Source organism: Procambarus clarkii, chromosome 35 (assembly GCF_040958095.1).
Source record: "Procambarus clarkii isolate CNS0578487 chromosome 35, FALCON_Pclarkii_2.0, whole genome shotgun sequence".
Lineage (NCBI taxonomy): Eukaryota > Metazoa > Arthropoda > Malacostraca > Decapoda > Cambaridae > Procambarus > Procambarus clarkii.
The window spans coordinates 33,409,350-33,432,594 of NC_091184.1; the positions used below are offsets into that span (position 1 = coordinate 33,409,350).

The 23,245-nt window shown below is 36.1% G+C and overlaps 1 protein-coding gene across 2 annotated transcripts in view; it reads left to right on the forward strand.

Moving 5' to 3' along the window:
• The window catches only part of LOC138371437 (cell division cycle and apoptosis regulator protein 1-like), a 35,326-nt gene that overhangs the window by 8,030 nt on the left and 4,051 nt on the right, over positions 1-23,245 (forward strand). For both annotated transcript variants that reach the window (XM_069336289.1, XM_069336290.1), the window contains exons 6-17: positions 1,377-1,602; positions 3,194-3,474; positions 8,300-8,540; positions 9,681-9,743; positions 10,208-10,291; positions 13,262-13,420; positions 13,807-13,962; positions 16,421-16,552; positions 17,693-17,983; positions 20,042-20,311; positions 20,676-20,808; positions 21,923-22,042. In XM_069336289.1, coding sequence (XP_069192390.1) covers positions 1,377-1,602; positions 3,194-3,474; positions 8,300-8,540; positions 9,681-9,743; positions 10,208-10,291; positions 13,262-13,420; positions 13,807-13,962; positions 16,421-16,552; positions 17,693-17,983; positions 20,042-20,311; positions 20,676-20,808; positions 21,923-22,042 — 2,156 coding nt within the window. The remainder of the gene's footprint in view (positions 1-1,376; positions 1,603-3,193; positions 3,475-8,299; positions 8,541-9,680; positions 9,744-10,207; positions 10,292-13,261; positions 13,421-13,806; positions 13,963-16,420; positions 16,553-17,692; positions 17,984-20,041; positions 20,312-20,675; positions 20,809-21,922; positions 22,043-23,245) is intronic.

Below are 23,245 nucleotides of genomic sequence, written 5' to 3' on the forward strand. Positions count from 1 at the left end.
TTGCTTTAGCATGTCATGGCCGAGTTAGTTTGGGCATATACTTGGGAGTACCCAGTGTGCCGGTTTAATCCTCATCATGGCTTCTACCGATTTTCTCATGCACAAAGCGATGACAGACGTTAGTTTATTTAGGTTAACTAATACCACAACACTTTCTTCCTTCATGGATTAAATTTTAATTTTGTTGGCATTTCTGGAGTGCTTTATCTCTAGACAATCTCTTAATACTTCAGCAGTAGTTGGCCATCATGTGAGTATCCTGCCTTCCTTGGTATCACTCTTCCATATCTTTTATATCTTGATGGAATCTTTAACTAACACGGCGGGGTGGAGAAATGTCACTACTCCCTGAACTTCTGTGAGGGGACCAGGTTCTGACTGGTCCCCTAGTAGGCCTAAGAATGCCATGGCTGGTTCATCCCAGTATATGGGAACCATCTCATTGTATAGCTTTAGGGAGCCACTGGAGTTCGCCCAAAAATTGGCATTTCAATTCATTTAGTGCTGGATCTTTTTAAGCCATGGTGGCAAGATGACTGCCAGTGAATATATATTCACTGATATAAAACAATGAAACACTTTGATGGCCAAAGGGACAAACAAAATCAAGAGACTGAATTGTTGCAACAGGTGCAGAGGATTCACTGAACCTCCATGACTGGCCGCTCAACTAAGTGGTAGGCTTCTCGCCTTGTGAGAAAGTGGAGGATGGCAAGATGCCTGATCCTGCATACAAATGCATAGTCAAAATAATCAGACATTTGAAGATTGAACTGAGTTGGGCAGTGTATTGGAAAACCAATCTTCCTTCCAATCCAGATTTGTACATCCAACTACTATATCACCACCAACCATATGTTATCCCTAATTACCACATACCTACTTCGCCCCATCTTTTGACTTGTGTATATCATCAACAAATAATAGCTATTAGAAAAAAGTGATAAATACCGAGACGTAATTTTTTAAATTTTGGTGGCGGTTGGGGGTTGGATTCAGTAGCTTGAAACATTTAATTTTCTTGTATTTTTTTGGGGACTTTTTAACCTTAAACACACATGTTTTCATTGTGTTGTGCTATCAAGTATTGCTTTTGAGTTGTGGTTATTGTTGATACTGTATCTGTTTTGAGAATTCAGTCTTGTCTAAACATTTATATAGGTTAAATTTTATTTTTACATTAGGCAGTATACTCTTTTTCTTTTTTTTTGCATGAATAGGGTGTTGCTTGTTTTACATTACTGAATTTATAAATGAAGTTTACATTTTTCAGCACCAGTAGAAGTATTTTATTGCTCATGCTTTATGACTGCAGCTGTTTGGTGTAACTGCTTTCATTGTATATGAAATACTGTAGCTTACTGTGATTTTTTCAGGAAAGAAGCTAATGTGTTGGAGCTGAAGAAGCGGTACAGCAATCTTTATGTCCCATCCGATGTCTTTTTAGCACGCCCTCTGTGGTCAGACACATTCCCTGCTCACCGACCGTTCCTGTTCCCTCGGCCAGTTTCTTTTCACATCATGAATAAAGAAGTAGAGCCTGTGCTTGAGAATGATGCTGTGTATGATGCTCCTGATGCTAACCATAGCTATGCTGCTAAGGTAAATTGATTAGTTATGTATGTCTTGCATATTTTTCTTCATATAATTACCATTGTAGTGGGCAGAAACCTGTGTGTGTATAGACACACACATCCACCCACACTAACACACACACACACACACACGGTAAGAGGGACTGGAAATCTTGTGAAATGGTACTTAAAAACAAAATCATTAGAGAAATGGGGAGTAAAACACTAATGGAGAGGGAATATGTTCCTGAAAATTGTATATACCAACAAAGATCGAGTGAGATAAAAAAAATAACTGAAGCTAAAGATATAATTCAGCTTAAGATTCCAGATATCGTCGCACTAACAGATATGAAACTTAACTTGAAGAAAATATTTTAAAGGAGGTTGTATTCCTAAGTGAATACCTCATCTCAGAATACCATGTCTCAGTTTGGAGACATGACAGAAAAACTAGGAAGGGGGGGAGAAGTGGCTGTGTTGGTGAAGGAACACCTGAAGGTAAGAGTGTTAATAATCGACAACCCATGACAAGTTGGCATAATGGCACTGCAGGTACAATATAGGAAATGACCTAACCCTCAAACTTACTAGCATTACAAACAAGCAAGAAACGAATACACAGCAGTGAGGGTAGAGGCAGAAAGGAACTTTGAAAAAAAAAAAAAGCAAACAAACATAAAACAGAACCAGGCCTTTTCTATAAATACATTAAAAGCAAGCTACATGTAAAGGAAAAAATCCAAAGATTGAGAATGGGTACAGATTCACAGAAAATGAAAAAATAAATGTGCAAAATAGTAAATGAACAGTTTCAAAGTGTGTTAGTGCAATATGAGATTTTCAGAGAACCAGACAATGCCAATTCCAGAGAACACCATAAAATATAGAGATGTCTCGAGACAAAGTTGAAATATTACTCAAGGGGTTGGGGCAAAATAAATCAGTTGGACCAGATGGAGTTTCTCTCAGCACCTGAGGTGCTGAAAGAATGTGCAACTCAGCTGAACGTTCCATTTCAATTGATATTTCAAACATCTTTGTGCATATGAAACTTAGCAAATATGTGGAAAAAGGCAAATATAGTTCCAACCTGAAAATATGGTAGCAGAGAAGACCCTCTTAATTATAGACCCGTGTATTAACAAGTGTGGTTGTCAAAACAATAGAAAATAGTTAAAACCAAATGGATACAACATCTGGATGGTAATGACATAATAAGACAAAATGTTTTTTAATATGATCATCCTGTGTAACATGGTCTTTTAAAATTAAGGCTTTTACTCCAACAGTCATTTTCTTTTCCAGACCCACTCTATTCTCCACTTTATTTAAACAAATTTCTTTTATCAGTCATGTCCTACAGATTATTGAACTCATTAATGGCTTCCATCTCTCTTCCAATCAACTCATTTTCTCAGTTTCCTTTATATTGTTCTTCTGGAGATTGTGAAATGGCTTCTATTCATATTTGGGGAAATGTTAGGAAATATGTTGCTAGGGAAATAGTATAATTTTCTTTTGCTATTCCTTGAAGTAACATTACTATACTGTATATATATTTTTATTTTTTTCCTTTAACTTGGCTCCATTAAATTATAAATATTTTCATAATCCAGGTCATGTTGATGGCAGTACCAGCCTTAGAAGATATCTACCGTCGTTCTTGTGCATTAAGCGAAGACCCTAGTGATATTCGTGAGTGTTTTGTCCACCCAACACGTCTCATCAACTTCCTAGTGGGGCTCAAGGGAAAAAATGAAACTATGGCTATTGGTGGCTACTGGAGTCCTTCCCTTGATGGTGTCAACCCAGAAAAGGATCCAAACGTTCTCATTCATACCGCAATCCGCACCTGCAAATCCCTGACAGGCATTGACCTGGCAGGGTGCACCACCTGGTAATGCTCCGGACTAGTTTTCAGGCCATCTGTTTGGTCCTATTCTCCTGTATGAGGTGTGGGTGTGAGGAGGTTGGAACGACTGACTTCTGGGCCAGTGAAGTGTCGGGGGTAAGAGGGATGGTGTGACTGAACAGGAGACTTCAGTTCCTAGGGCTGTGAGATGAAATGAAGTATTTAGCAGCAGAGGACTAGTTTGGGCTAATGAAGGTGCTCCTCTGTAACTGAATGAATAATCAATGTTTTTATTTTTTCCTTTATAATGGGGTAGGCTGTAAGTTGGACAACATATTTTGAAGCTTTAACTTGTAATACCTCCTAAAATGTATTTATTACAAATAAGAAATTTGGATTAGAAGTTTCTAAATATAGCACAAATCAACAAACTGCTACATAAACTCATCTTCCCATTTTTTTCTCTTTAACTATCCATTACTCATTCACTTGACACTCATACAGAACATGTAATTTAAGTGTCATCTACAGTATGTCCAGCGGTCCATGTTCCATATGTAAGTTATGTATTGTACAGTACATCAAATTTTGTACAGGTATTTTATACTTTCACTTCTAAAGTAAGAATTTGAATGTCACGGAGAAATGTGGGGTGCATAAGTTAATGCATCGTGAGATTGAGAATATAATGAGATGGTTTGCTTATGTTGTATGGATGATAGTAGAATGGTGAACAGTGTACAATGTATTTGAATTTGAGGGATGGAGGAGAGGACGGCCGTGAAAAAGGTGGGCATGTATGGTTCTTATCTCGTTGTGTGTATGGAAAGTGATGTCCAATTCGAGAGCACTGCCTGGTACATTTATCTCCCAACATTCCAATATACTGTCATAATTGCAATTGAGCTGTTGCTTGCACCACCCTTCTTCAAGCTTATTTCAATTGTTTGTTACTCGCACCATAAAAGCAATTCCTTAAAATTTTCTGGCTTATGTGTTTTCACCTTCCAACTGTGCCCCCACCCCTTCCTCTTCCTCATTCTGTCCAACTAGAAATTACTATATTTTAATCAGAGTTCCTCTCTGTCCTCTTCTAATGTAATGTTGTTGGTTCCAGTTCACTTTGCCTGTCCTCTTAGCTCGTTTCTGTTATTTGTGGTGCCTGTTTGCCTTTTCTTTGAATCCTCTTATGTTTCTTCTTGTGCTTTATCAAGTGTGGGTTTAATGCTGTAACTGCATTACTCTAGGACTAGTCTGACATACTGTAGTTTGTGTTTATTATGAAGGATTCCTTGGTCTGGATTTTTTGTAACCATCATTGTGTTTACTTTTGTTATATCTGATATTATGTTAATGTATGCCTTTGGTGTTAAGGCTGGTGTTATATACACTACTGTGTTCTTTTCCTATTTTGGCTCTTCCAGCTGTCTTCCTCATAACCTGCAACTCTCTCTGGTCTCTTGCTCCCTCTACCGAGTCTTGTTTACATTTTGGGAGGATTAAATTCCAATAGCCATTTGACTACCCATTCCTTAAGCATTTTTTGTCCTGTAATGCTCTAACTCTTCTCATCAGTATAGCATCATCTTCAGACATATACATGTGTGATTCTACTTTCCCTGGAAGATCACTTACGTAATCAGGAACAGTATAGGTTCAAGCAACAAGCTTTGTGAAACTGCCACTTCCCTCCATCTTTGCTTCTCTGTTCTCAACAACAATATTTCCTATTTGTCAGATACTCAAAACCAGTCAGATTGGTATAACAAATCCAGTCTAATGTTTTCCCAATTAACTCAAGACTAGTTCCCCAACTTTGGGATCAGCCTTTTTGTGAGGGAAGGTGTCAAATTTGTTTTGAATGTTAAAAAGATATAATCTTCCTTACTTTTTTTTTCTACAAAATCTTGGCAGACTTGTTGTAGAAATTGATCAGGTTTACAAGTCAAACATTTTCCTTTCTAAAATCATGGTGTGAGGCAGATACAAAGTTGTTCCTCTGTGGGTATTCAACTCGTCTTTCTGATTACTTTGTAAGGAATACTAGATAGCGACAGGTCTGTTGTTTAAATCATAATATTGAAATATCAAAAATGGGTGATAATGCTTTTGTGTACATTTACCCAAATTGTAACCTGTATACATTTTCCTTTCCATGTTTTCTCCTTGCATCATCATCAGAAACATTTTAAGACTTGCTTGGGAAATATATATGTAGATGTATGGAAGAGTTGTAGAGCAAAATCACTTGAGCTTATTGTTGATATTGGACTGTGGTAGAAGTCTTAAAATATTTAGTCAGTTGGTAATTTTACATTTTGTAGTTTAGTTACTGGGTATATAAATTGATCTTGATTGTCACTATATTGATCCACATTTTGAATTAACCAGAATTTTTATCTAGAATTAGGGGAGAGCTGGTATCTTTCGGAACTCAAAACATATATTAGGTTGCTTTATATCAAAGATTTTGAATAGCATCCAAAAATGGATTTGCCCTTGTGTGGCATATATGTGAACACCAGTGCTTAGGTTTGCTAACCTGTGTATTATATACACGAGTTCATCACTTCGTAGTTATGTCAATAAAGATTTTATATATCAAACCATTAGGATTGAGAGAGTATAACAATATGTATATTTAATAAATTAAATATACATTATGCAGTAAAAAGAAATATTAAAAGTATTGTACATGTACAGGTTTCATAAAAAACTTTTGCTCCTTTAAGATGAGAATCTTATATCAATTAGAGAATGGCTCAAAATTACATGAACTTGATAAACTATGCTTATGCCGTATAAAGGAGAATTTTAATAGGGATGAAATATGATTAAATTCAAATTTTTGTTACAATCCTACTTTACCAGCATTTTTTAACTGGTGTGTCGCCAAGGGCCCACAAGTGTTCCGTGGGAATTTGGGGAAAGGTTGAAAAGAAGCGAATGAATAAAAAAAAATTGTTTGGGTAAATAATAAAAAGCACTGTACAGGAAAATAAGATGTATTAGTGTGTGTAAATCATGAAAAATAAACACGTGATTAAAAATGTGACAGTGTCACACCACGGAGGAAAAATGAAACGGGAATTACCTTAAATAATACATCTTAAAAAGATGTATTAGTATATGCTGAAAAATGGATGGCCTGCTTAGACAACTTTAATGCTTTGCACAGTGTGCCGTGAATTTAAAAAGGTTGAAAAAATCTGTATTAAACTGGCAGGAAATGGAACGTTGGTTCCTCATTTTCTTGCAGTAGTCACAGGGTGGTATAATATGTAGTCTTCTTGAATATACCAGACTAGTATAAAATATAAGAAAAGTAGATGTTCAATAACTTTTTTTTTTTCCAAAGAAATAGAGTTCAAAGGTTTTTTTCACTGGTGTTAATGCTGATTTAATCAACATAATACATAATCTACATTGGGATTGTCTGTGAACAAAGTAGCTGGAAACTGCTTCTAGAATTCATCAGTCTTCATAACTTGTATTTTGTCCAGTATGACTCACTTTTCAGTTCATTATAGAGATTTACAACCTTGACTGCTTTAATATTAAAATGTATGTGTTATCAATTTAGACAATTTTCTAATGAACAAAATTGTACAGTATGTGCACTGAATTATCAAAAACCAATCAAATCTGTTTCAAGATAAAGTATGAACAAGAATGAACAACTTATGAACAAGATCACTGGCACTGAACGTATAGTCTTCCGAGTTAGCAAACGTGACAACCCACACCAGCTCTTCCCTACCATATGAGTGCAGTATATGTCCTTAAAGATAATTTACAATTTTTATTGGTAACCAAAATATAGCTGCCAGAATTTCTTGTGAATTTCTAGTATGTCATACCAATCTACATTGTGGACAGTTGTCAATACATTTGGAAGAAGCTTATTTTATATTATATGCTTGAAGTTTGCTCATTTTAACAGAGCCTATTTTTAGAGCTGCTTAAAGTATCCGACTCTTAAATTTTGTAAGCCTAGTCTTTCTCTGCAAGTGTGTTTTTGCTCAGTGTGTGATCGTTATTTCCCAAGCCTCAGCCTTCTCTTAAAACTTTGATATTCTTAGCTCTGCTTTAATTAAGATCAACTTTTTTATGACCAAATTTAAAAGTGAAGTTAAGAAATATTTAAAAAAAATATTTATCCAATATATTTGCGATAATTTAAAGCAAAAACAATTTACAGTCTACTCCTTGTAAGTCAGGCTCATCACATGGCGAGCACTGTACTTGTGCTCCAACATGCTAAGAACAATATTTTATTAACGCAAGAAGTTTTAGTTTACAGATCTTGAGTGATGATTTTCCTGTACTTTGGCTTCAGTTTTGATTGGCATCAAAAAGACCAATAGGAGCTTGAACCATCGTTACTGGTACGATACTTAATGAATACCTCAGAATCCTCAACAGAATATTGTACCTTACCATTATTATTTTGTAAGTTGCAGATGTGTGTATTTGTCATCTTCACAGTTAATGGTTCTGGGATCCATTTCTTGGCAATACTATAATGATATTTAGCTAGGAGTGATTGTGGCTAAAGAACTTCGAAGGTGGAGGATAACGAGCATCCATGTTTGTGTGTCTGAGTGAATGGGTTTCCAGGTATGAACTCCAGCCATCCTTATATCATTGAACCACTTTGATCAGATCAAGTCATCATTGCCGAGAGCAGGAAGTAGAATAGAACTATTTTTAAATTTTTATATTTGAACAGGTGAAGGAGGAGGGGAAGAGTGTTACAATTTTCTGCTGAATCAATATTTGCGCGTTTATGTCGTACGCGTAGATGTTAACACTGCCTGACCCTCAGTCGCCAAGAGCTGCTTCCTGATGCACCACCATTCCATCTCAGGTACCGGTTTGCGGAGATTTACTATCGCCGAGGAGAATCTACACACAAGGGCCGGAGTTCGCCTGCCCGGGTTGAAACCACTGTACTATTTCTCCCAGATGTTTGGAACGTTTGCCCAGCCAAACTGGAGTGGGATGGTCTCCACCTCAACTATAAGCGGCAGCTGGACAAGAAGCTCTCCTCCTCGGCAGGATTCCAGCAGCAGCCCGAGGATCAGGAGGGGGAGGAGGAGGAAGACAAGGCACTCACCCAAACTTTTTCTTCTCTACGGTTTACTCTCCTTTTGCAGACCATCTCCCTGTGCTTTATCCCAGTTATCTGTGCTGCAGTCACAACTTTTAAGGAATCAGATCCTTAGTAATTCAATGTATGGTGAAGATGGTGATAGCAAGGTTACTTGTTTTGTGAACTCCATTCTGGAACTTGCTGGTTGAGAGACTGGTGGGGGTGGGGAAGAGAGAGAGAGAGAGAGCAAGCAGTCTAGGTATGAAGTTCACTTCCCATAATACCTTACTACTCATAATCCTAGAGAGCAGATTTTGTTGAAGTTTATATATTTACTGTTTCTGTTCCTTTATATAATTTGTACTTTTATTTATACCTTAACATTTCTAGATTGTTGATCTCATTTTTATTTGTTCTAGATGTGGTTTGCAGTAAGGTGGTATGGGAATCCCTCTTATTTTTAATTATTATTTTGCTTTTTTTTTATCAATGAAGGGCCTTCTCTCCAACACTTAACAATAAATATATAATACCTCTGAACACTAAAAAAGTGGTGTTAAAAATTTGGCTGCAGCCAGGTTTCTTGGAGGTCAGGGAAGGTGAAAGGTCACTTACCCAAGGGTCTTGGTGGTCTTGAGTGTGTGACCTCTGGTGGACACAATCATCCATCTGTGCATTCTCAACTCTATCATTCATAACCATATCAATCAACCACCACCAGCCTTTTCTTGCAGACTCTACTAGCCGTTTCTGTATTTTCATGACCTTTTTATTATTGGATTTTAGTTCCTCTGTCCATTTCATATCACCTGTTTGGATCCCACCATTGTTCCAAATTGGTCCAAAACTTACCTATGTTTTATAATCTCTGTTTATCATCATTAACCTCTGAATTTGGCCAGCAAGGATTTATAGCTATATCAATTACCCAGCCAGTGAAGGTGTGTCATTTCCCTGTTATGTAGCATCTTTATCTTCTCCACAAACATGCCCTCTTAAGGTTCGAGCTGCAGTGAGTGAGGATAGGAACACATCTTATAGACCAATTTTTCCCCTCATTTTCATTGTGGCAGTCTGGTTAGGTTCTGCTGATAACTGTTGCATTCCTTGAAAACCTCCCCAAATTTACTGACAGTGTGCTTTTTCATTTTTCTAGGATGAGACCCCTAAGAAAAAGGATCCAAGCCACTATGCCACCTTAGATCCGAAGAGTATGAAGGTACGTTTCTTTGTCATCAGCTTGGTATAAACATACTTAAATCTAGTAGTGAGGCTAGGTAATATATACATTTTTTTTCAATTTTGTTGTTATATCCTATATTATAAATCTTCTTTTTCTTTTACTTGTACTTTATTTTGGTTTTCTTATCTAGTTCTTCTCCTTTGTTTATGTTGACCCTTAATCAGGCCTTGTAGGTAATAACCGATCAATATAAGCTGTGAAACAGACGAATTGTTTATTTAAATATAGTTTAGTTTCATTTTTCTACATTGACCTGAATGGCTAGATTTGTAAATCTTCAGTCCCTCTCTATTTATCTCCTTTTGGGATTTTATATTTTTTACATTTTACACATTTTCAGTGTTATACGGTCATTGTTTTTTGTAATGAAAGACTGTCTTGAATAAACTTTTTTTCAACATTGGTTTAGGGAACCATTTTTGATCCATGTCGCATTTCAGGTGGTTGAACTTCGGGCAGAGTTGGATGCCCGCATGTTAAATAGCAAGGGTCTGAAATCACAGCTGATTGCACGCCTAACAAAAGTGAGTGGATGAATATATAATGAAGAAACGTCCTCCCATTTTTCACAATGATATTTGTGAATTTGATATTTTTAGAATTTGTATAAATCCACTCGTACGTACTCGAGCCACTAATCTTGTGTATAAGCAACCCTACTTATATGATTCATTCTTCTCTACTAATAATTTTGGTGTGATATCATTATGCTTTTTGTATATTAAATTTTTATATGTGTATAATAAATTTGCATATTTTGCTTTTTGTATATTAAAAAATGAAATCACGTTAATCACATTTGTCCCATTCTGGGCTTCACAAAATATTGATTTGTAGGCGTCTTCTTGAGATAAATTTACCATTTTCTTGGAATCATTTCACTGAATGCTGATTAGTTCCCCATTTGTGGTTCTATTTTGCTACATTCACATAAGTCTCATAAAAATTACCAAAGTGCAGTGTCTGTAATATATATATATACAAGCCAGTACATATCTAATGGGAATAGGTAAGCATTAAAAAAATCAGGGAAGAAAAGCATATACAGTGGTACCTCAGCTTATGAATTTAATGAAAGGGGAGTCCCCCTTCCATCAGGCAGTGATGACTTCTCTGGAGTTCTGTCTCTTGTACGTTTTTCAGGAGCACCACTAGGACCTGGTTGTGGCCCACTGCTTGCTTGTCTTACTAAGAATCTGTCTAAAGACACTTGTTTTTCCCTACATTTTAACACTTGTCTGTAGTGAGACATCACATTGTCATTTAAAAGGTCAATGCAATGGCCTGCTACAGCTTTATCTGGGTTAGTTTTAAAAAAAAATTTGCAATGCTTCCCATACGTCACACACTTTCTTAATGAGAAATTGACATCCTCTACTCACAATAATTTCTTAGGTTGAACCTGACCACTGACTGTCTTGAGACCCATGGCGAGATATATAATAATTACTTTTATGTTCAAATACCCAAAAATCCAATAAACACTGGAATTCTTTACAAAGAATTCAGGCGTGATTGTCACTAAACAAGAGGCATTAGTAAACTGAGGCACGGTCACCATGCCCGTCAGCTATACGCATATCAACAAACTACGTTACCCGAGGCAAAGTTCGCAACCTGATTCGGATTTTGCAAAGAAATTGGCCTCGTAACCCGAAAAGTTCATAAAGAGGGGCATTTGTAAGCCAAAGTGTCACTGTATGGTAAATAATGGAAGTAGACCAGGAAGCAAAACAAGTAGTGTACAAGAAGAACTGGCAAGCCCACCCTGTTGAGGCATTCAACCAGAGAAGGCATTAGTAGCTCAACATTAATGTATTCTCATCATCTCGTCATTGGCCTTGTGCATCCCAGGCTTGGAGGTTCCACTGCACCTTGAACTGAATAAGCTATAGACATGGCTCTTGAACATATACAAGGAGCACCTGGCCTGGCAGAAATTCCCCAAGACACCACCTATGATAGCCGGGAAAAAAAAGGGTCAGCCCATCAAGGATTCCTTGGTGAGGGACTAAATTTCCAAGGGATTAAGGGACTCCTGGGGTTACCAGTGTAAATTTCCAAGGGATTAAGGGACTCCTGGGGTTACCAGTGTAAATTTCCAAAGGATTAAGGGACTCTTGGGGTTGCCAGTGTAAATTCCCAAGGGATTAAGGGACTCGTGGGGTTACTAGGGAAGTGTCAAGGGTGAGGAGCTCCTACACCTAATAAGACCAAAATGCCCCCCCCCCCCCCAAAAAAATAAATAAATAAAAAAATAAATAAAAAGCCTACAAAGAACAAAGAAAAGTCAAGTGAAAATAATTAAAACTGTAAATTGAGCAGTATTAAAAAGTTATCATTCATATCTTAATTTCCATGCTCTGTAGGCTGATTTCACTGAGTGAAATTATAATTGCAGCCTGTCCAATGAAGGGGAACAACCAAGAGAACCTGTGTGTAAAGAGGTTTGACCACATCCAGCTTATTTCCCATGCCCAATCCTCGAAATCTCATTTTCAAAGGAAAATGGACACATATTTTACTGCATGTAAAGCTCTGCAATTGGAAGTAAAAAAAAAAAACATATAATTTGATTTTAAGTGTGCTCTGTGGCTATCCCATGGCCTTAATTTATTCTTGTAATTTTGCCTCCATCTGTGAACTCAGTCACAACATCCTTAGCAAAGTCACACATTGCCCGCTTCTTGTTCACACACTTTGTGCCGAATTGGGTGAGTAAATTCGGCACGGAAAGTGTGTGTTCCAACCAGAGATTCACCAAATCGAGGTTTCACTGTAATTCCAATTCTGGTATATAGCTTTACACCAGAGACGACAGAAACGGGATAACGTCAGTGGCATGTGGGAAGCTGGCAAACATAACAGTATTTTATAATTAATTCTGAACAAGGATGCTTTCAAGACCATATAGACAGCCTGTGTGAGACCATATCTAGTGTGTGCAGCACCTTCATGGAACATTCTCATCGTGAAATACTAAAAGAAATTTTGCAAAGTAAACAATTTGCAATAAGACTGATACCAAAATTGAGATTGCTATACCATGAGAATAAGCTAAGGGAATGCGATCTTGCTAACATGGAGGAGAAAAATAAAGGGGATGTGATTGCTACATAAAAGATATTGGATTAGGAAACTTACTTTAGATTTACAGAAAATAGGGTGAAGATGTTGATGGAAACTGGAAATGCAGTTGAGTCTGTAATATTATTAAATTTTGTATTCTGTAAGTGGTCAGCAAGTGGAATGTAATTGGAGTATGTTGGTGCTTGTTTGTTTGTTTGTGATACTATGTTCTGTAGTGTGAGTGTTGTAATGAATAGTTATGTAATACAGTAAATAAATATCTATAACAATTTTTTTTTTATCTCTGTAATGTTCCCATATTTTCTCTTGAGCTGTTTCTCCCCAGCCCATTAAAATGGGAACCTGGATAATGATAATGTATATGTATACATATATGTATCATATGAGGGTTTTGGATTTTTCAGATATTGAAAAATGAACAAGAGAAAGAGGAATCTGAAAAGGCAGCAAGTGCAGAGAGTACTGAAACAGATGAAGTGAAGAAGAAAGAGGAGGAAGAGAGGAAAAAAGAAGAAGAACGTAAAAGAAAAGAGGAGGAGGAGAGAAAGAAAGAGGAAGAGGAGGTTGGCATCTTTAATCAAACTTTTTGTTTAAGATATTTTAAAATTTTCATGTGAAGTAATAACTTTGCTATAAATGAAGTAATGTACAGTATATGGCCTGCTATCACTTCGTAACCTCAGTTTAGAGCATACACATTGGAATCTTGGTGAGCATCAGGTGACCATAAAAGCTGAACTAGTTTATCTTGGATAAACTGGCTTGGCTTTTATACTAGTCTGATGCTTGTCGTGATTCTAATGTGTGCTCTAAACCAAGGTTACGAAGAGATACAAGGCCATTTAAATTTGTTTAGCTCTAGTTCTGGTGGATAAAGTTGTATTGATAAGCAGTTTACTATAGATCAAATGGTAGTGTGTAATCTCAGTATCTTTGTTTATCAAAATAGAAAAAGAAGGCAGAGGAGCGGGAAAGAAACTTGCTTGAGAAGCGATACACCCTTCCCGATCAGCCAATGATTGTTGTTCATCCATCACGCACTGCAAAGTCAGGCAAATTTGACTGCACTACGATGTCACTTTCTGTGTTGCTGGATTACAGACAGGTCAGTGTTGCAATTTTTAGAGTTAGATGAATTAAATTCATTTAAATTCTTTTTAAATGAGGTTGACCCAAAAATTTAATCCTTTACAAACATCACTGTTATCCTGTCTCACTTTCATAGGATGGAGTAAAGCTGCCTAGAAAGGATATAGAATTTGTTGTTTAATCTGGGGCTATTATTATAATTTCAATTTTTAAAATATAATCATTCATTTAATATAATTATTCAATTATTTGTTTAGCACCCTCCTTTCTCCCATCATTGATTAACTTGATGGCTCTATGACAGAGTTACCACAAATGAGAAGAGAAAATGGCTGTGGTAGATTTTATTTTTCTAGACAGTAGGGTCATTCATGCTAAGTCCTAGACCCATTGCTGTTCCTAATTTATGTTCATCACCTACTCTTGCAATTCACTACTTGATGCAGAAAATTCACTACAGTATCCACTCAATTTAACGGCCTCTTTTATACCGATCTGCTGGTATTAACGACCGGTTTGGGAGCCCAGTAGCTAGAGCCTGCTATACCGGTCTGCGGTCGATATTACCGACAGTCGGTATTGGGTTTGTTGTGGCATCAGCATCCCCTCACATGGCGACCAGGCCGCCACCGACCTGGATCGTCCAGAGTCATATATTACATCTTAATTTTCTTTTAAAATGATTCACTTTAATGAAGAAAATTGTAAATTATTATTAATAAAATATTTTGAAACAGTTTTTATTAAGCAAAAGTCTTTGTTTTCTTAATAAATACCTTTTATAGTATGTATAGGCACTAGGTATTTTTTTTCCCACGGACCTAGTATGTACTCCGCCGGCCATGTGTTCCCATTGTTTACCGTGAACTCGCGCGGCTAGCTTCAATTGTGAAGGATATTACTGTACTGTAATTGTGATCTTTTTAATTTACAAAATGCCAAAAGTTACCCAAAGGAAGCGCCTGACGGTTGCACAGAAGCTGGAGTTAATTAAGAAACTTGATAAAGGATATTCTCATGCACGACCAGCAGCAGAGTTTAACATCGGGAAAAGTACAGTAAGTGACATCAAGAAACAGAAGGATACTCTATTAAAATATGCCTGAAAATAAGTGTACATACAGTATGTACCCTGTATACAACATAAACAATATAAAACAAGCGCTGCAGAGGATGACGTAATCTTCACAGCTTCGTAATCTTCAGCTTCATTAAAAGTAAGTCAATTTACCAATTTTATTATAGTATTACAAGATATTAATTGTTTTTTTTCAACAAAAGCTACATATTAGTCTCTGCAAATGTATATTCTATCGTCAGCAGAGAAAAGGTGAGCTCAAAATATTTCGTCTTGGCTAGCTCTCAGTGACAAGGCTCGATCGCCATTGTTATGGCATGGCCGCCACAGCGTGTGTTGTAACATTAAAAGTCAGTCAATTTACCAATTTTATTATAGTATTACAAGATATTAGTTGTTTTTTTTCAACAAAAGCTACATATTAGTCTCTGCAAATGTATATTCTATCGTCAGCAGAGAAAAGGTGAGCTCAAAATATTTCGTCTTGGCTAGCTCTCAGTGACAAGGCTCGATCGCCATTGTTATGGCATGGCCGCCACAGCCTGTGTCGTAACATTAAAAATACATTACCTGCACTGTTCAGGGTAAATCAAAACACATCTCTAAAATTTTATTAAGACAATATTAACTCGCTGATTGATACATGAAATATTTTTCAATACAAAGGAATGAATCAATTTTTTCCCACCCATCTGGACTTGATCAGAGCGTGTTTACACATCATCCATGCAGCAGCCAGCAACTGGCTTAATCGTCGGCCGTGCACTAAATTGGAATGCAATTACACAATGAACTTTATTTAATTTTAGTTATACAGTATAAAATATATCCTACCTGAATGTTACTTGAAAAATTACCCGACCCGACTTAACGTCGGAAATAACGGAGCTCCGTAAATAACGACTTGGGCTCAGCCCCATATAGGCTGTTAAATTGAGTGGATACTGTACTATATGTCTAACAGAACTCGACCAAGTCCATGCATACTTGTAACTCTTAAGAGTCCTTCTCTGACTCTCATAATTTTTCAAATCCATAAATGCCTTGTATGCCTCAATCTTTCTTGAAGGCCTTTTCTACAAGCTGTCTCGAGTCGCATTGTAAATACTGTATATCGCCTATATATGTTCGTCACTGACTAATTGCTCAGGACTTTCTTGTACTCTTCTAATCATTCTTTCCATCTACTTCATTCTCTATAATTCTTACACTCACTATGTTCCTCCTTTATTTTCATTTAGTGGTACAATCACTGCTCTATTTTCCACTCCTTTGGCACCGTACCATTGCCCTAATGTTCTTAATGTAAAATATTATATATATCCTTTAAAAGTTTAATGTGGGGCTCTTGTGATAATGCCACGTTTAATGTATTGTCTTTTCTGTTTTCTTTCAGGAGGACAACAAAGAACATTCCTTTGAAGTCAGTCTTTTTGCAGAATTATTCAATGAAATGCTCATGAGAGATTTTGCGTTCCGCATTTACCGTGCCCTGTTTGAATGCCCAGAAAAGCCAGCAAAGGAAGAAGTAAGGAGAAGTGTGTTGGAAACAGCTGTGGCACTAAATGTTTAATAAATTCTTTTGCTGTATGGCAGTTAAGGAAAATCAGAAACTGAAATTATTTAAAAAAAAATCTTTATACTGAATTATAATTTCTAAAATATTGTAGACAATCTTAAATATTCACATTGATTTTCTTATATATAGGCTGTTAGGTTAATATATTTGTATCCATGCATGTATGCATCTGCCCACTAGGATTTATAAGTATATTTTAATGTCTTCATATGTATACTTTTCCATAGTTGTTCTTGTATGGAATGAATTCTAGCACTTGGGATCTGTCGACGCTATCAGTTGTCTAATGCATTAACTCCTGACTCTTCTGTGTGTAATTACCTAAGTGTAGTTACAGGATGAGAGCTATGCTCGTGGTGTCCCGTCTTCCTAGTACTCTTTGTGTTATAACACTTTGAAATGCCTAACGGTTTTGGCCTCCACCACCACCTCATTTAGCTTTTTCCAACCGTTTACCACTCTGTTTGCAAAAGAAAACTTGGTAAATTTTTTTTTTTTTGGCACCATTGTTCCATTAGCTTGAATCTGTGTCCTCTTGTTTGTGAAGTTTCTGGTTACAGGAACTCCTCTGTCAGTTTGGTCAATTCCTGTTAGTATTTTGTAAGTGGTGATCACTTCTTTTTCTTGTCTTCTAGTTTTTGCATGTTTAACGCCTCTAGTCTCTCCTCGTAACTTGTTTTTCAGTTCTGGAAGCCATTTTGTAGCTTGTCTATGCACCTTCCCTAGTATCTTGGCATCATCCGCAAATATGTTTATTTAATTCTGTATTCCTTCTAGTAGATCGTTTATGTAGACAATGAACATTACTGGTGCAAGAACTGAACCCTGTGGTACTCCACTAGTAACACTTCTGAAAGTTAGATACATTGTCTCTGATTACTGCCCTCATCTGTCTGTCAATTAGACAATTTTTCATCTATGTCAGAAGTCTCCCTGTCACCCCTCCAGCATGCTCCAGTTTCCAGAACTGCCATGTGTGTGTGTGTGTGTGGTGAAAGTGAGAGGAATAGTAAGTGGAGGAAGGTGTGTGTGTGTTATGTTTGAAGATTTTGTCACTTATGATGCTTTAAGGATTAAGTATAATTTCAGAAAAAAGAAAAAGAAGAAAAGAAAGAGAAGGAGAAAGACAAAGAAAAAAGAGATAAGGAGAAAAAAGATGACAAAGAAGAAAGAGAAAAGAAAGAAGAAAAAGAAGAAAAAGAAAAGAAGGATGAAGAAGAAGATAAAGAAGAGAAAATGGAAGAGGATAAAGATGGCGAAAAAAAAGAAAAGAAATTGCCAGAGAAGGAAGAGAAAGAAGAGATAAAAGAGGAGAAGGAAGAAAAGAAGGAGGAAGAGGAGGAGGAGGAGGAAATAGAGGACGATGACGACGACGAAATTGTAAGTAATTGTAATCGTAATTGTAAGTAAATTGTAATCACACATGGTGCGTGATTTCTTCAGTTATTGAAATGTATTTACAGCACTTCATTTTTACTGTAGATTCTTGTATAGAATATGTAAGAAGACTGTCAATTCCATTCTCCTGGGCTGTATGGGTCTCGAACCCTTTAAAGAGGGTCAACTTACTTTCTCCTGAACCTTGCGAGTGTCGATGACTGATGACAGCCACACACACCATTACTAGGGCCCCACAGCACACAAATTCTTCATAGTACATAGTTTAGTTTGACGTGTTTTCACTAGGAAAGAGAAATGTGTAAATGATTGATGTATATGAAAACACAAGTAGAAAAGTTACATGTTGGAAGAACGAAAAGACAAAGGCACAAATAGAAAGTAGGGAAGAGCACTCATTAGAAGGAAGGTGGAGCTTGGGATGATGCAAACTTGCATAGCCTATCATGCTACCAGATGTATTTATCATCCATTGACTAAGATAAACTTGCGCAGACGATGAATCACAATAATGTGGCTGAAGATACGATGACCAACTTGAACAAAAAATACGAAAATGTTAACGTTGAGAGAGAGAGAATTATCACACTAGGTATAAATGGCTAGGAGGCAAGGCATAAAGAGCTAACTCGCTCCCCTGTAGTCACTGATAAGTAAGGACTGAATAACTAACTGGTCCTAGCACCTGGCCCTATGCTGGACTTCTACTAATCTATCATACTATATCATTGCAATATTTAAAACACAAATTTTTACATGTTTAAAACTTTTGCTAGTACAGTACACTTACTAACAAAAAATTCACATTCTTGTTTTCATTTCTTATTCTTCTGAGCAGAGAATCTTCCTGCTTCCCTACCCATGGTACTTAGAATCTATTTAGTAGTTTTTCACTCCCTCCTCTGTTACTACCTCTGTGATTGTCGTAGCATGTCATTCAAAAGATTTAATATTTTGTAGAAATCTCGCCTCTTTTTCTACATACAGTATTGTGTAAATAAAGTTCATAATACTGTAATGTAATGCACAAAATTCTCCATTAGGTTTGCTACATTGTATTCTCCCAATCATATTTATTTACTAGCCAATGCTTTTTAATTCATGGTGCACTAAAGTATGGCATTCCAAGACACTAAAATAAGTGCCTTTTATAATTTTTACAGTTACTTCCTAAATACTTGTACAGGGCATAAGTAACTTTCTTGAGGTGTATACACAGACAAAATTTGAGTCTAGTAAAGCAGCTGCTTACTGGTGTGCTGCCAAGAAGATTTTATCATTCAGTGTTTCAGTAGATTGTGCTGTGTTTGCAGATAATGAAAGTTTTTTTTTTAATGCTATGGCCCTGGTTAATTCATGTGTAACGATGTTAAGGGGTAGATACTGCCCAAAGTGCATCCAAGCTGTGGACAAAACTTCTACTTGTTGTGAGTTACTAATTAGTGCTGTCACAATATCTACGGCTTCATGAACTCGAACGGAAACCACTGTTAAAAGCTTAAACTATCTCAAGAAAGAAAAGAGTGATCTATTGCCATTTTTAACAAGAATATCACTAGTGATGTTAAAATTGGCTTGCCTCAGGACATTCTCGCACCTGTTGGAAAAGTATCCTTACTAAAAACTAGTGGTTTTCCTGACACTAAAACTATGACTACATATAAAGTATTTTCTATAATATGACCCTTAAAGTCAAATGTTCCTGTGGAGTTCTTACATATTTCAAATATTCCATCAGAAGCCTTGAACCATGGAGGGTAGTTGAAATGTCTTACCCCTAGAGCATAAAAACTTTGGTAAACTGCTCGAGAAGGGTTTCTAGAGGAGAGAGGGAGAATTATCATGGGAAAGCACCAAGCCATTATGACTATATAGCACTGGGAAGGGGTTAGGATAAGGATTTGGGGTGGGACGGTGGGGGGAATAAATTGTTATAATATAGGTTATTGTTATAATATAGGTTAATATTAATCAGATAACTTTTATCTGAATTATAGTAGAGCTTAATTGAAACTTTTGTTGTTGTGTATGTAACTGCAGGATGATGACGATTCCAAAGATGAAGCCATCAGTAGTAAAGGTGGAGACAAGGAGAAAGATGACCGCAAGGACACCAAAGACGGAAAGAAGAAGGATGACAAGAAAGATCGAGAAAGAAGAGAAAAGAAGGAGAAGAAAAAGATGATCACAATTGACCCATTCCTTCTCCTGTCATTTGTTTACTTCGACCAGACACATACGGGTTATATAATTGACCGAGATCTTGAGGACATCATCAATATGCTCGGTCTCAACCTATCTAGAGCACAGGTATGCATGTGTATATGCTAAAGGTATATGTATTTTTTTATTTTCTTATGCATTTTGTGACGGATTTGTCTGCTCTGGTATTGTTGCATTGTTAAAATAATTTGATGCAAAGCTTTCATTATATTTAGTAGAGATCAGTCCCAATCAGTGTTAATATAGAAAAGGACAGATTTGCTATAGAACAGACCAGATGTACAATAATGTTTTCCTCTACATTCATATTTGGGATTATGCGTTCTAAATTTGCATCAATGTTTCTAGAATGCTGTTTTTTTTTTTTTTTTTTTTTTTTTTTTTAAATTTTGGCTTGTGTAGGTAATTTGATATATATTTTTTATAGAGCTTGGTTTATATTATGTTTCAGCAAAAGAAATTAATGTCAAAGGTAATGTCTCGAGATGTCTTACACTACCGAAAATTGACTGATGTTTCCTTAGACGACAAGGACAAACCAAGAGACCCTCCACCACTCATAGACTTGGAAAGTTTGGCTAAGGGTATGTCAGATCGTATATGTATATTTGTTTTTTTGTTTTTTGTACAACACTCCTAGAAACATTTTGAATTGATTTACAGCCCTCTCGATATAGATAGATCACTTGCATCTTCTATATCTGTATCACTGAAGGGACTAAATTTTGTGTTGTAATATGGTGGTGATCATCTCTCATGATGTGTTGAGCCTTGTGTTGAAAATTTAGATGCTCAATTGTTTTCCTTTAATAATTTAATTAGTGAAGATCAAATAGTTCATGTAGGAATACAGCACTTAGTACAAAAAATTATCACAATCTTACTAAACACTTTATACTATAATATTCTATAGAGTACTGTATATAAATTCACCTATTTAAAATCTGTTGTTAAAAATCATAGTATTTAATTACCTAATGCTTACATTTATATCTTGAATGAAAATGAGTCTTGAGTTCACTGTACAAGTACAAGGTTGATTCTCTATAATTATGACCATAAGGGTTAATTCACTCACCTCCATCAATATTTGTTAAGCCATTTTCATGCATTTTGAGTGTTTTGTTTTGAGTCCAATAATTGTGTGAAATATTTGTTTTAAACATTTAAAACTAAATAAACATATCAACTATTTGGTGACATTGAAATAAATATGTAAGAATATCTTCATGGCAACTCCCGCCCCATGCATAACCAGGGATGATTGTTCCATCAACGATAATGAATCGTAACATTGGGACACATTCTAACAATGTTAGAAGGAAACAGTTTGGGAGGGGGGGATATTTTTTTCCAAACATCAGGGCACATCACAGGGGTTAAGGAGAGAGATCTTGGAGTAGTACTTTAGTCATCTGTTTGTCATAATATATTTAAAGAACAAAGATATTTAAACAATGTTTACGTAGTTAAAGTATATATATTAAATAATAAAGATACAGGCCTAGTCAATTTAGGGTAAGCCATACTTTTGTTCCTACATTTAAGTTTTTTCTTGGAATTGCTTTGTGTCTGGTGACAAAATAAAACTGTGGAAGTATTAACTTTGTCCTCAGAGAGCAACTAGGATTTCGTGTACCAGATCTTTCTGCATTTTGCGCTGTAGAATTTTCGTAACATGAATGTTTTTTCCCTCAGGTAACAATACTGTGATGCCATTATTTGCCGATACGTTTACTACATCCGTGTGTATAGATATAAGGACACCGTCCAGAAAAAGTTCTCGCAACAAAGAAGAACCGTTGGTATCGTCTACAGGTATTATATGAATATTATTATAAGTATAATATGAATATTATTATAAGTATAATATGAATATTATTATAAGTATAATATGAATATTAGTATAAGTGTAATATGAATATTAGTATAAGTACAATATGAATATTAGTATAATACAAATATTAGTATAAGTGTAATATAAATATTAATGATTGAGTCAAGGTTTAAATATGTTTTATTATGTAAATGTTTTTGTTTGCATATCTTTTAAGCTTGTAAAGGCTTTATATATTGATATTATTTGTAATTGATATTTTCAGAAAGGTAGTACAATGTGTATTTTTGATTGCATTACTTTATGCATATGTTCTGAATGAACTGGGAATGGTTTGGAACCAATAATCACTTTATTAGTGTTTTGACTACATGATCGCACTGAAGAAAGAGAGAAGAAAATCAACAGTAAAGAAACAAGTTATTAAACTAAAAAATATTGAATCATCTTCACAAAAAACTGAGACCTCTCTGAGAGGATCCTCGTCCTCAAGGAGGTCTGCATAGCATGCGACAAGGAAGACTTAAACTAAAGTGATGATGAAAGAGTGGAGGAACCTGTTATGGCTGATAGGGTAATAGTTGAGGCTGTAAGGAAATACCTGAAAGAAATAGATGTAAGGAAAGCAATACCCGCCAAACACACAGCGAAACTACGACGTTGGTACAACGTTCAGACAAGAAACACCTCCTAACAAGTTATAACAACCAATATAGCAAGTTGTAACAACATTATAATATGTCATAAACATGTTAAGCCATGATGTATCAATTTTATTACAAGTTGTAACAAGCTGAAAATAGGGACAGTTACGGTTTGTTTCCAGGGTAGGACCAGGTCATCTATTGCCTTGAATATCGAGAGGCAGATGTATTCTGTAACCCTCTTAACTAAAGGCTAAAATGCTAAAACTGCTGTATTCGCCTCTTTCTCTAGGTTGATGCCTGTCACCTCATAAAGTAGGAAATAGGTCAATAATGATGTATGTAAAGGTAAAATGAGCTGAAGCAGGAGAAAGGTAAAGTTGTACAGGGGGGGGGGCTCCTGACTTACGAACAACCAATGAAGCACTTCAAAATCCCCAATTTTTCCTCATATCACACAAACCATTTCTGTAATCCACACACATGACAGTGCTACTAATGCATTATTTTAACGTTTTATAGAAGAAAAGTTCCTCAATA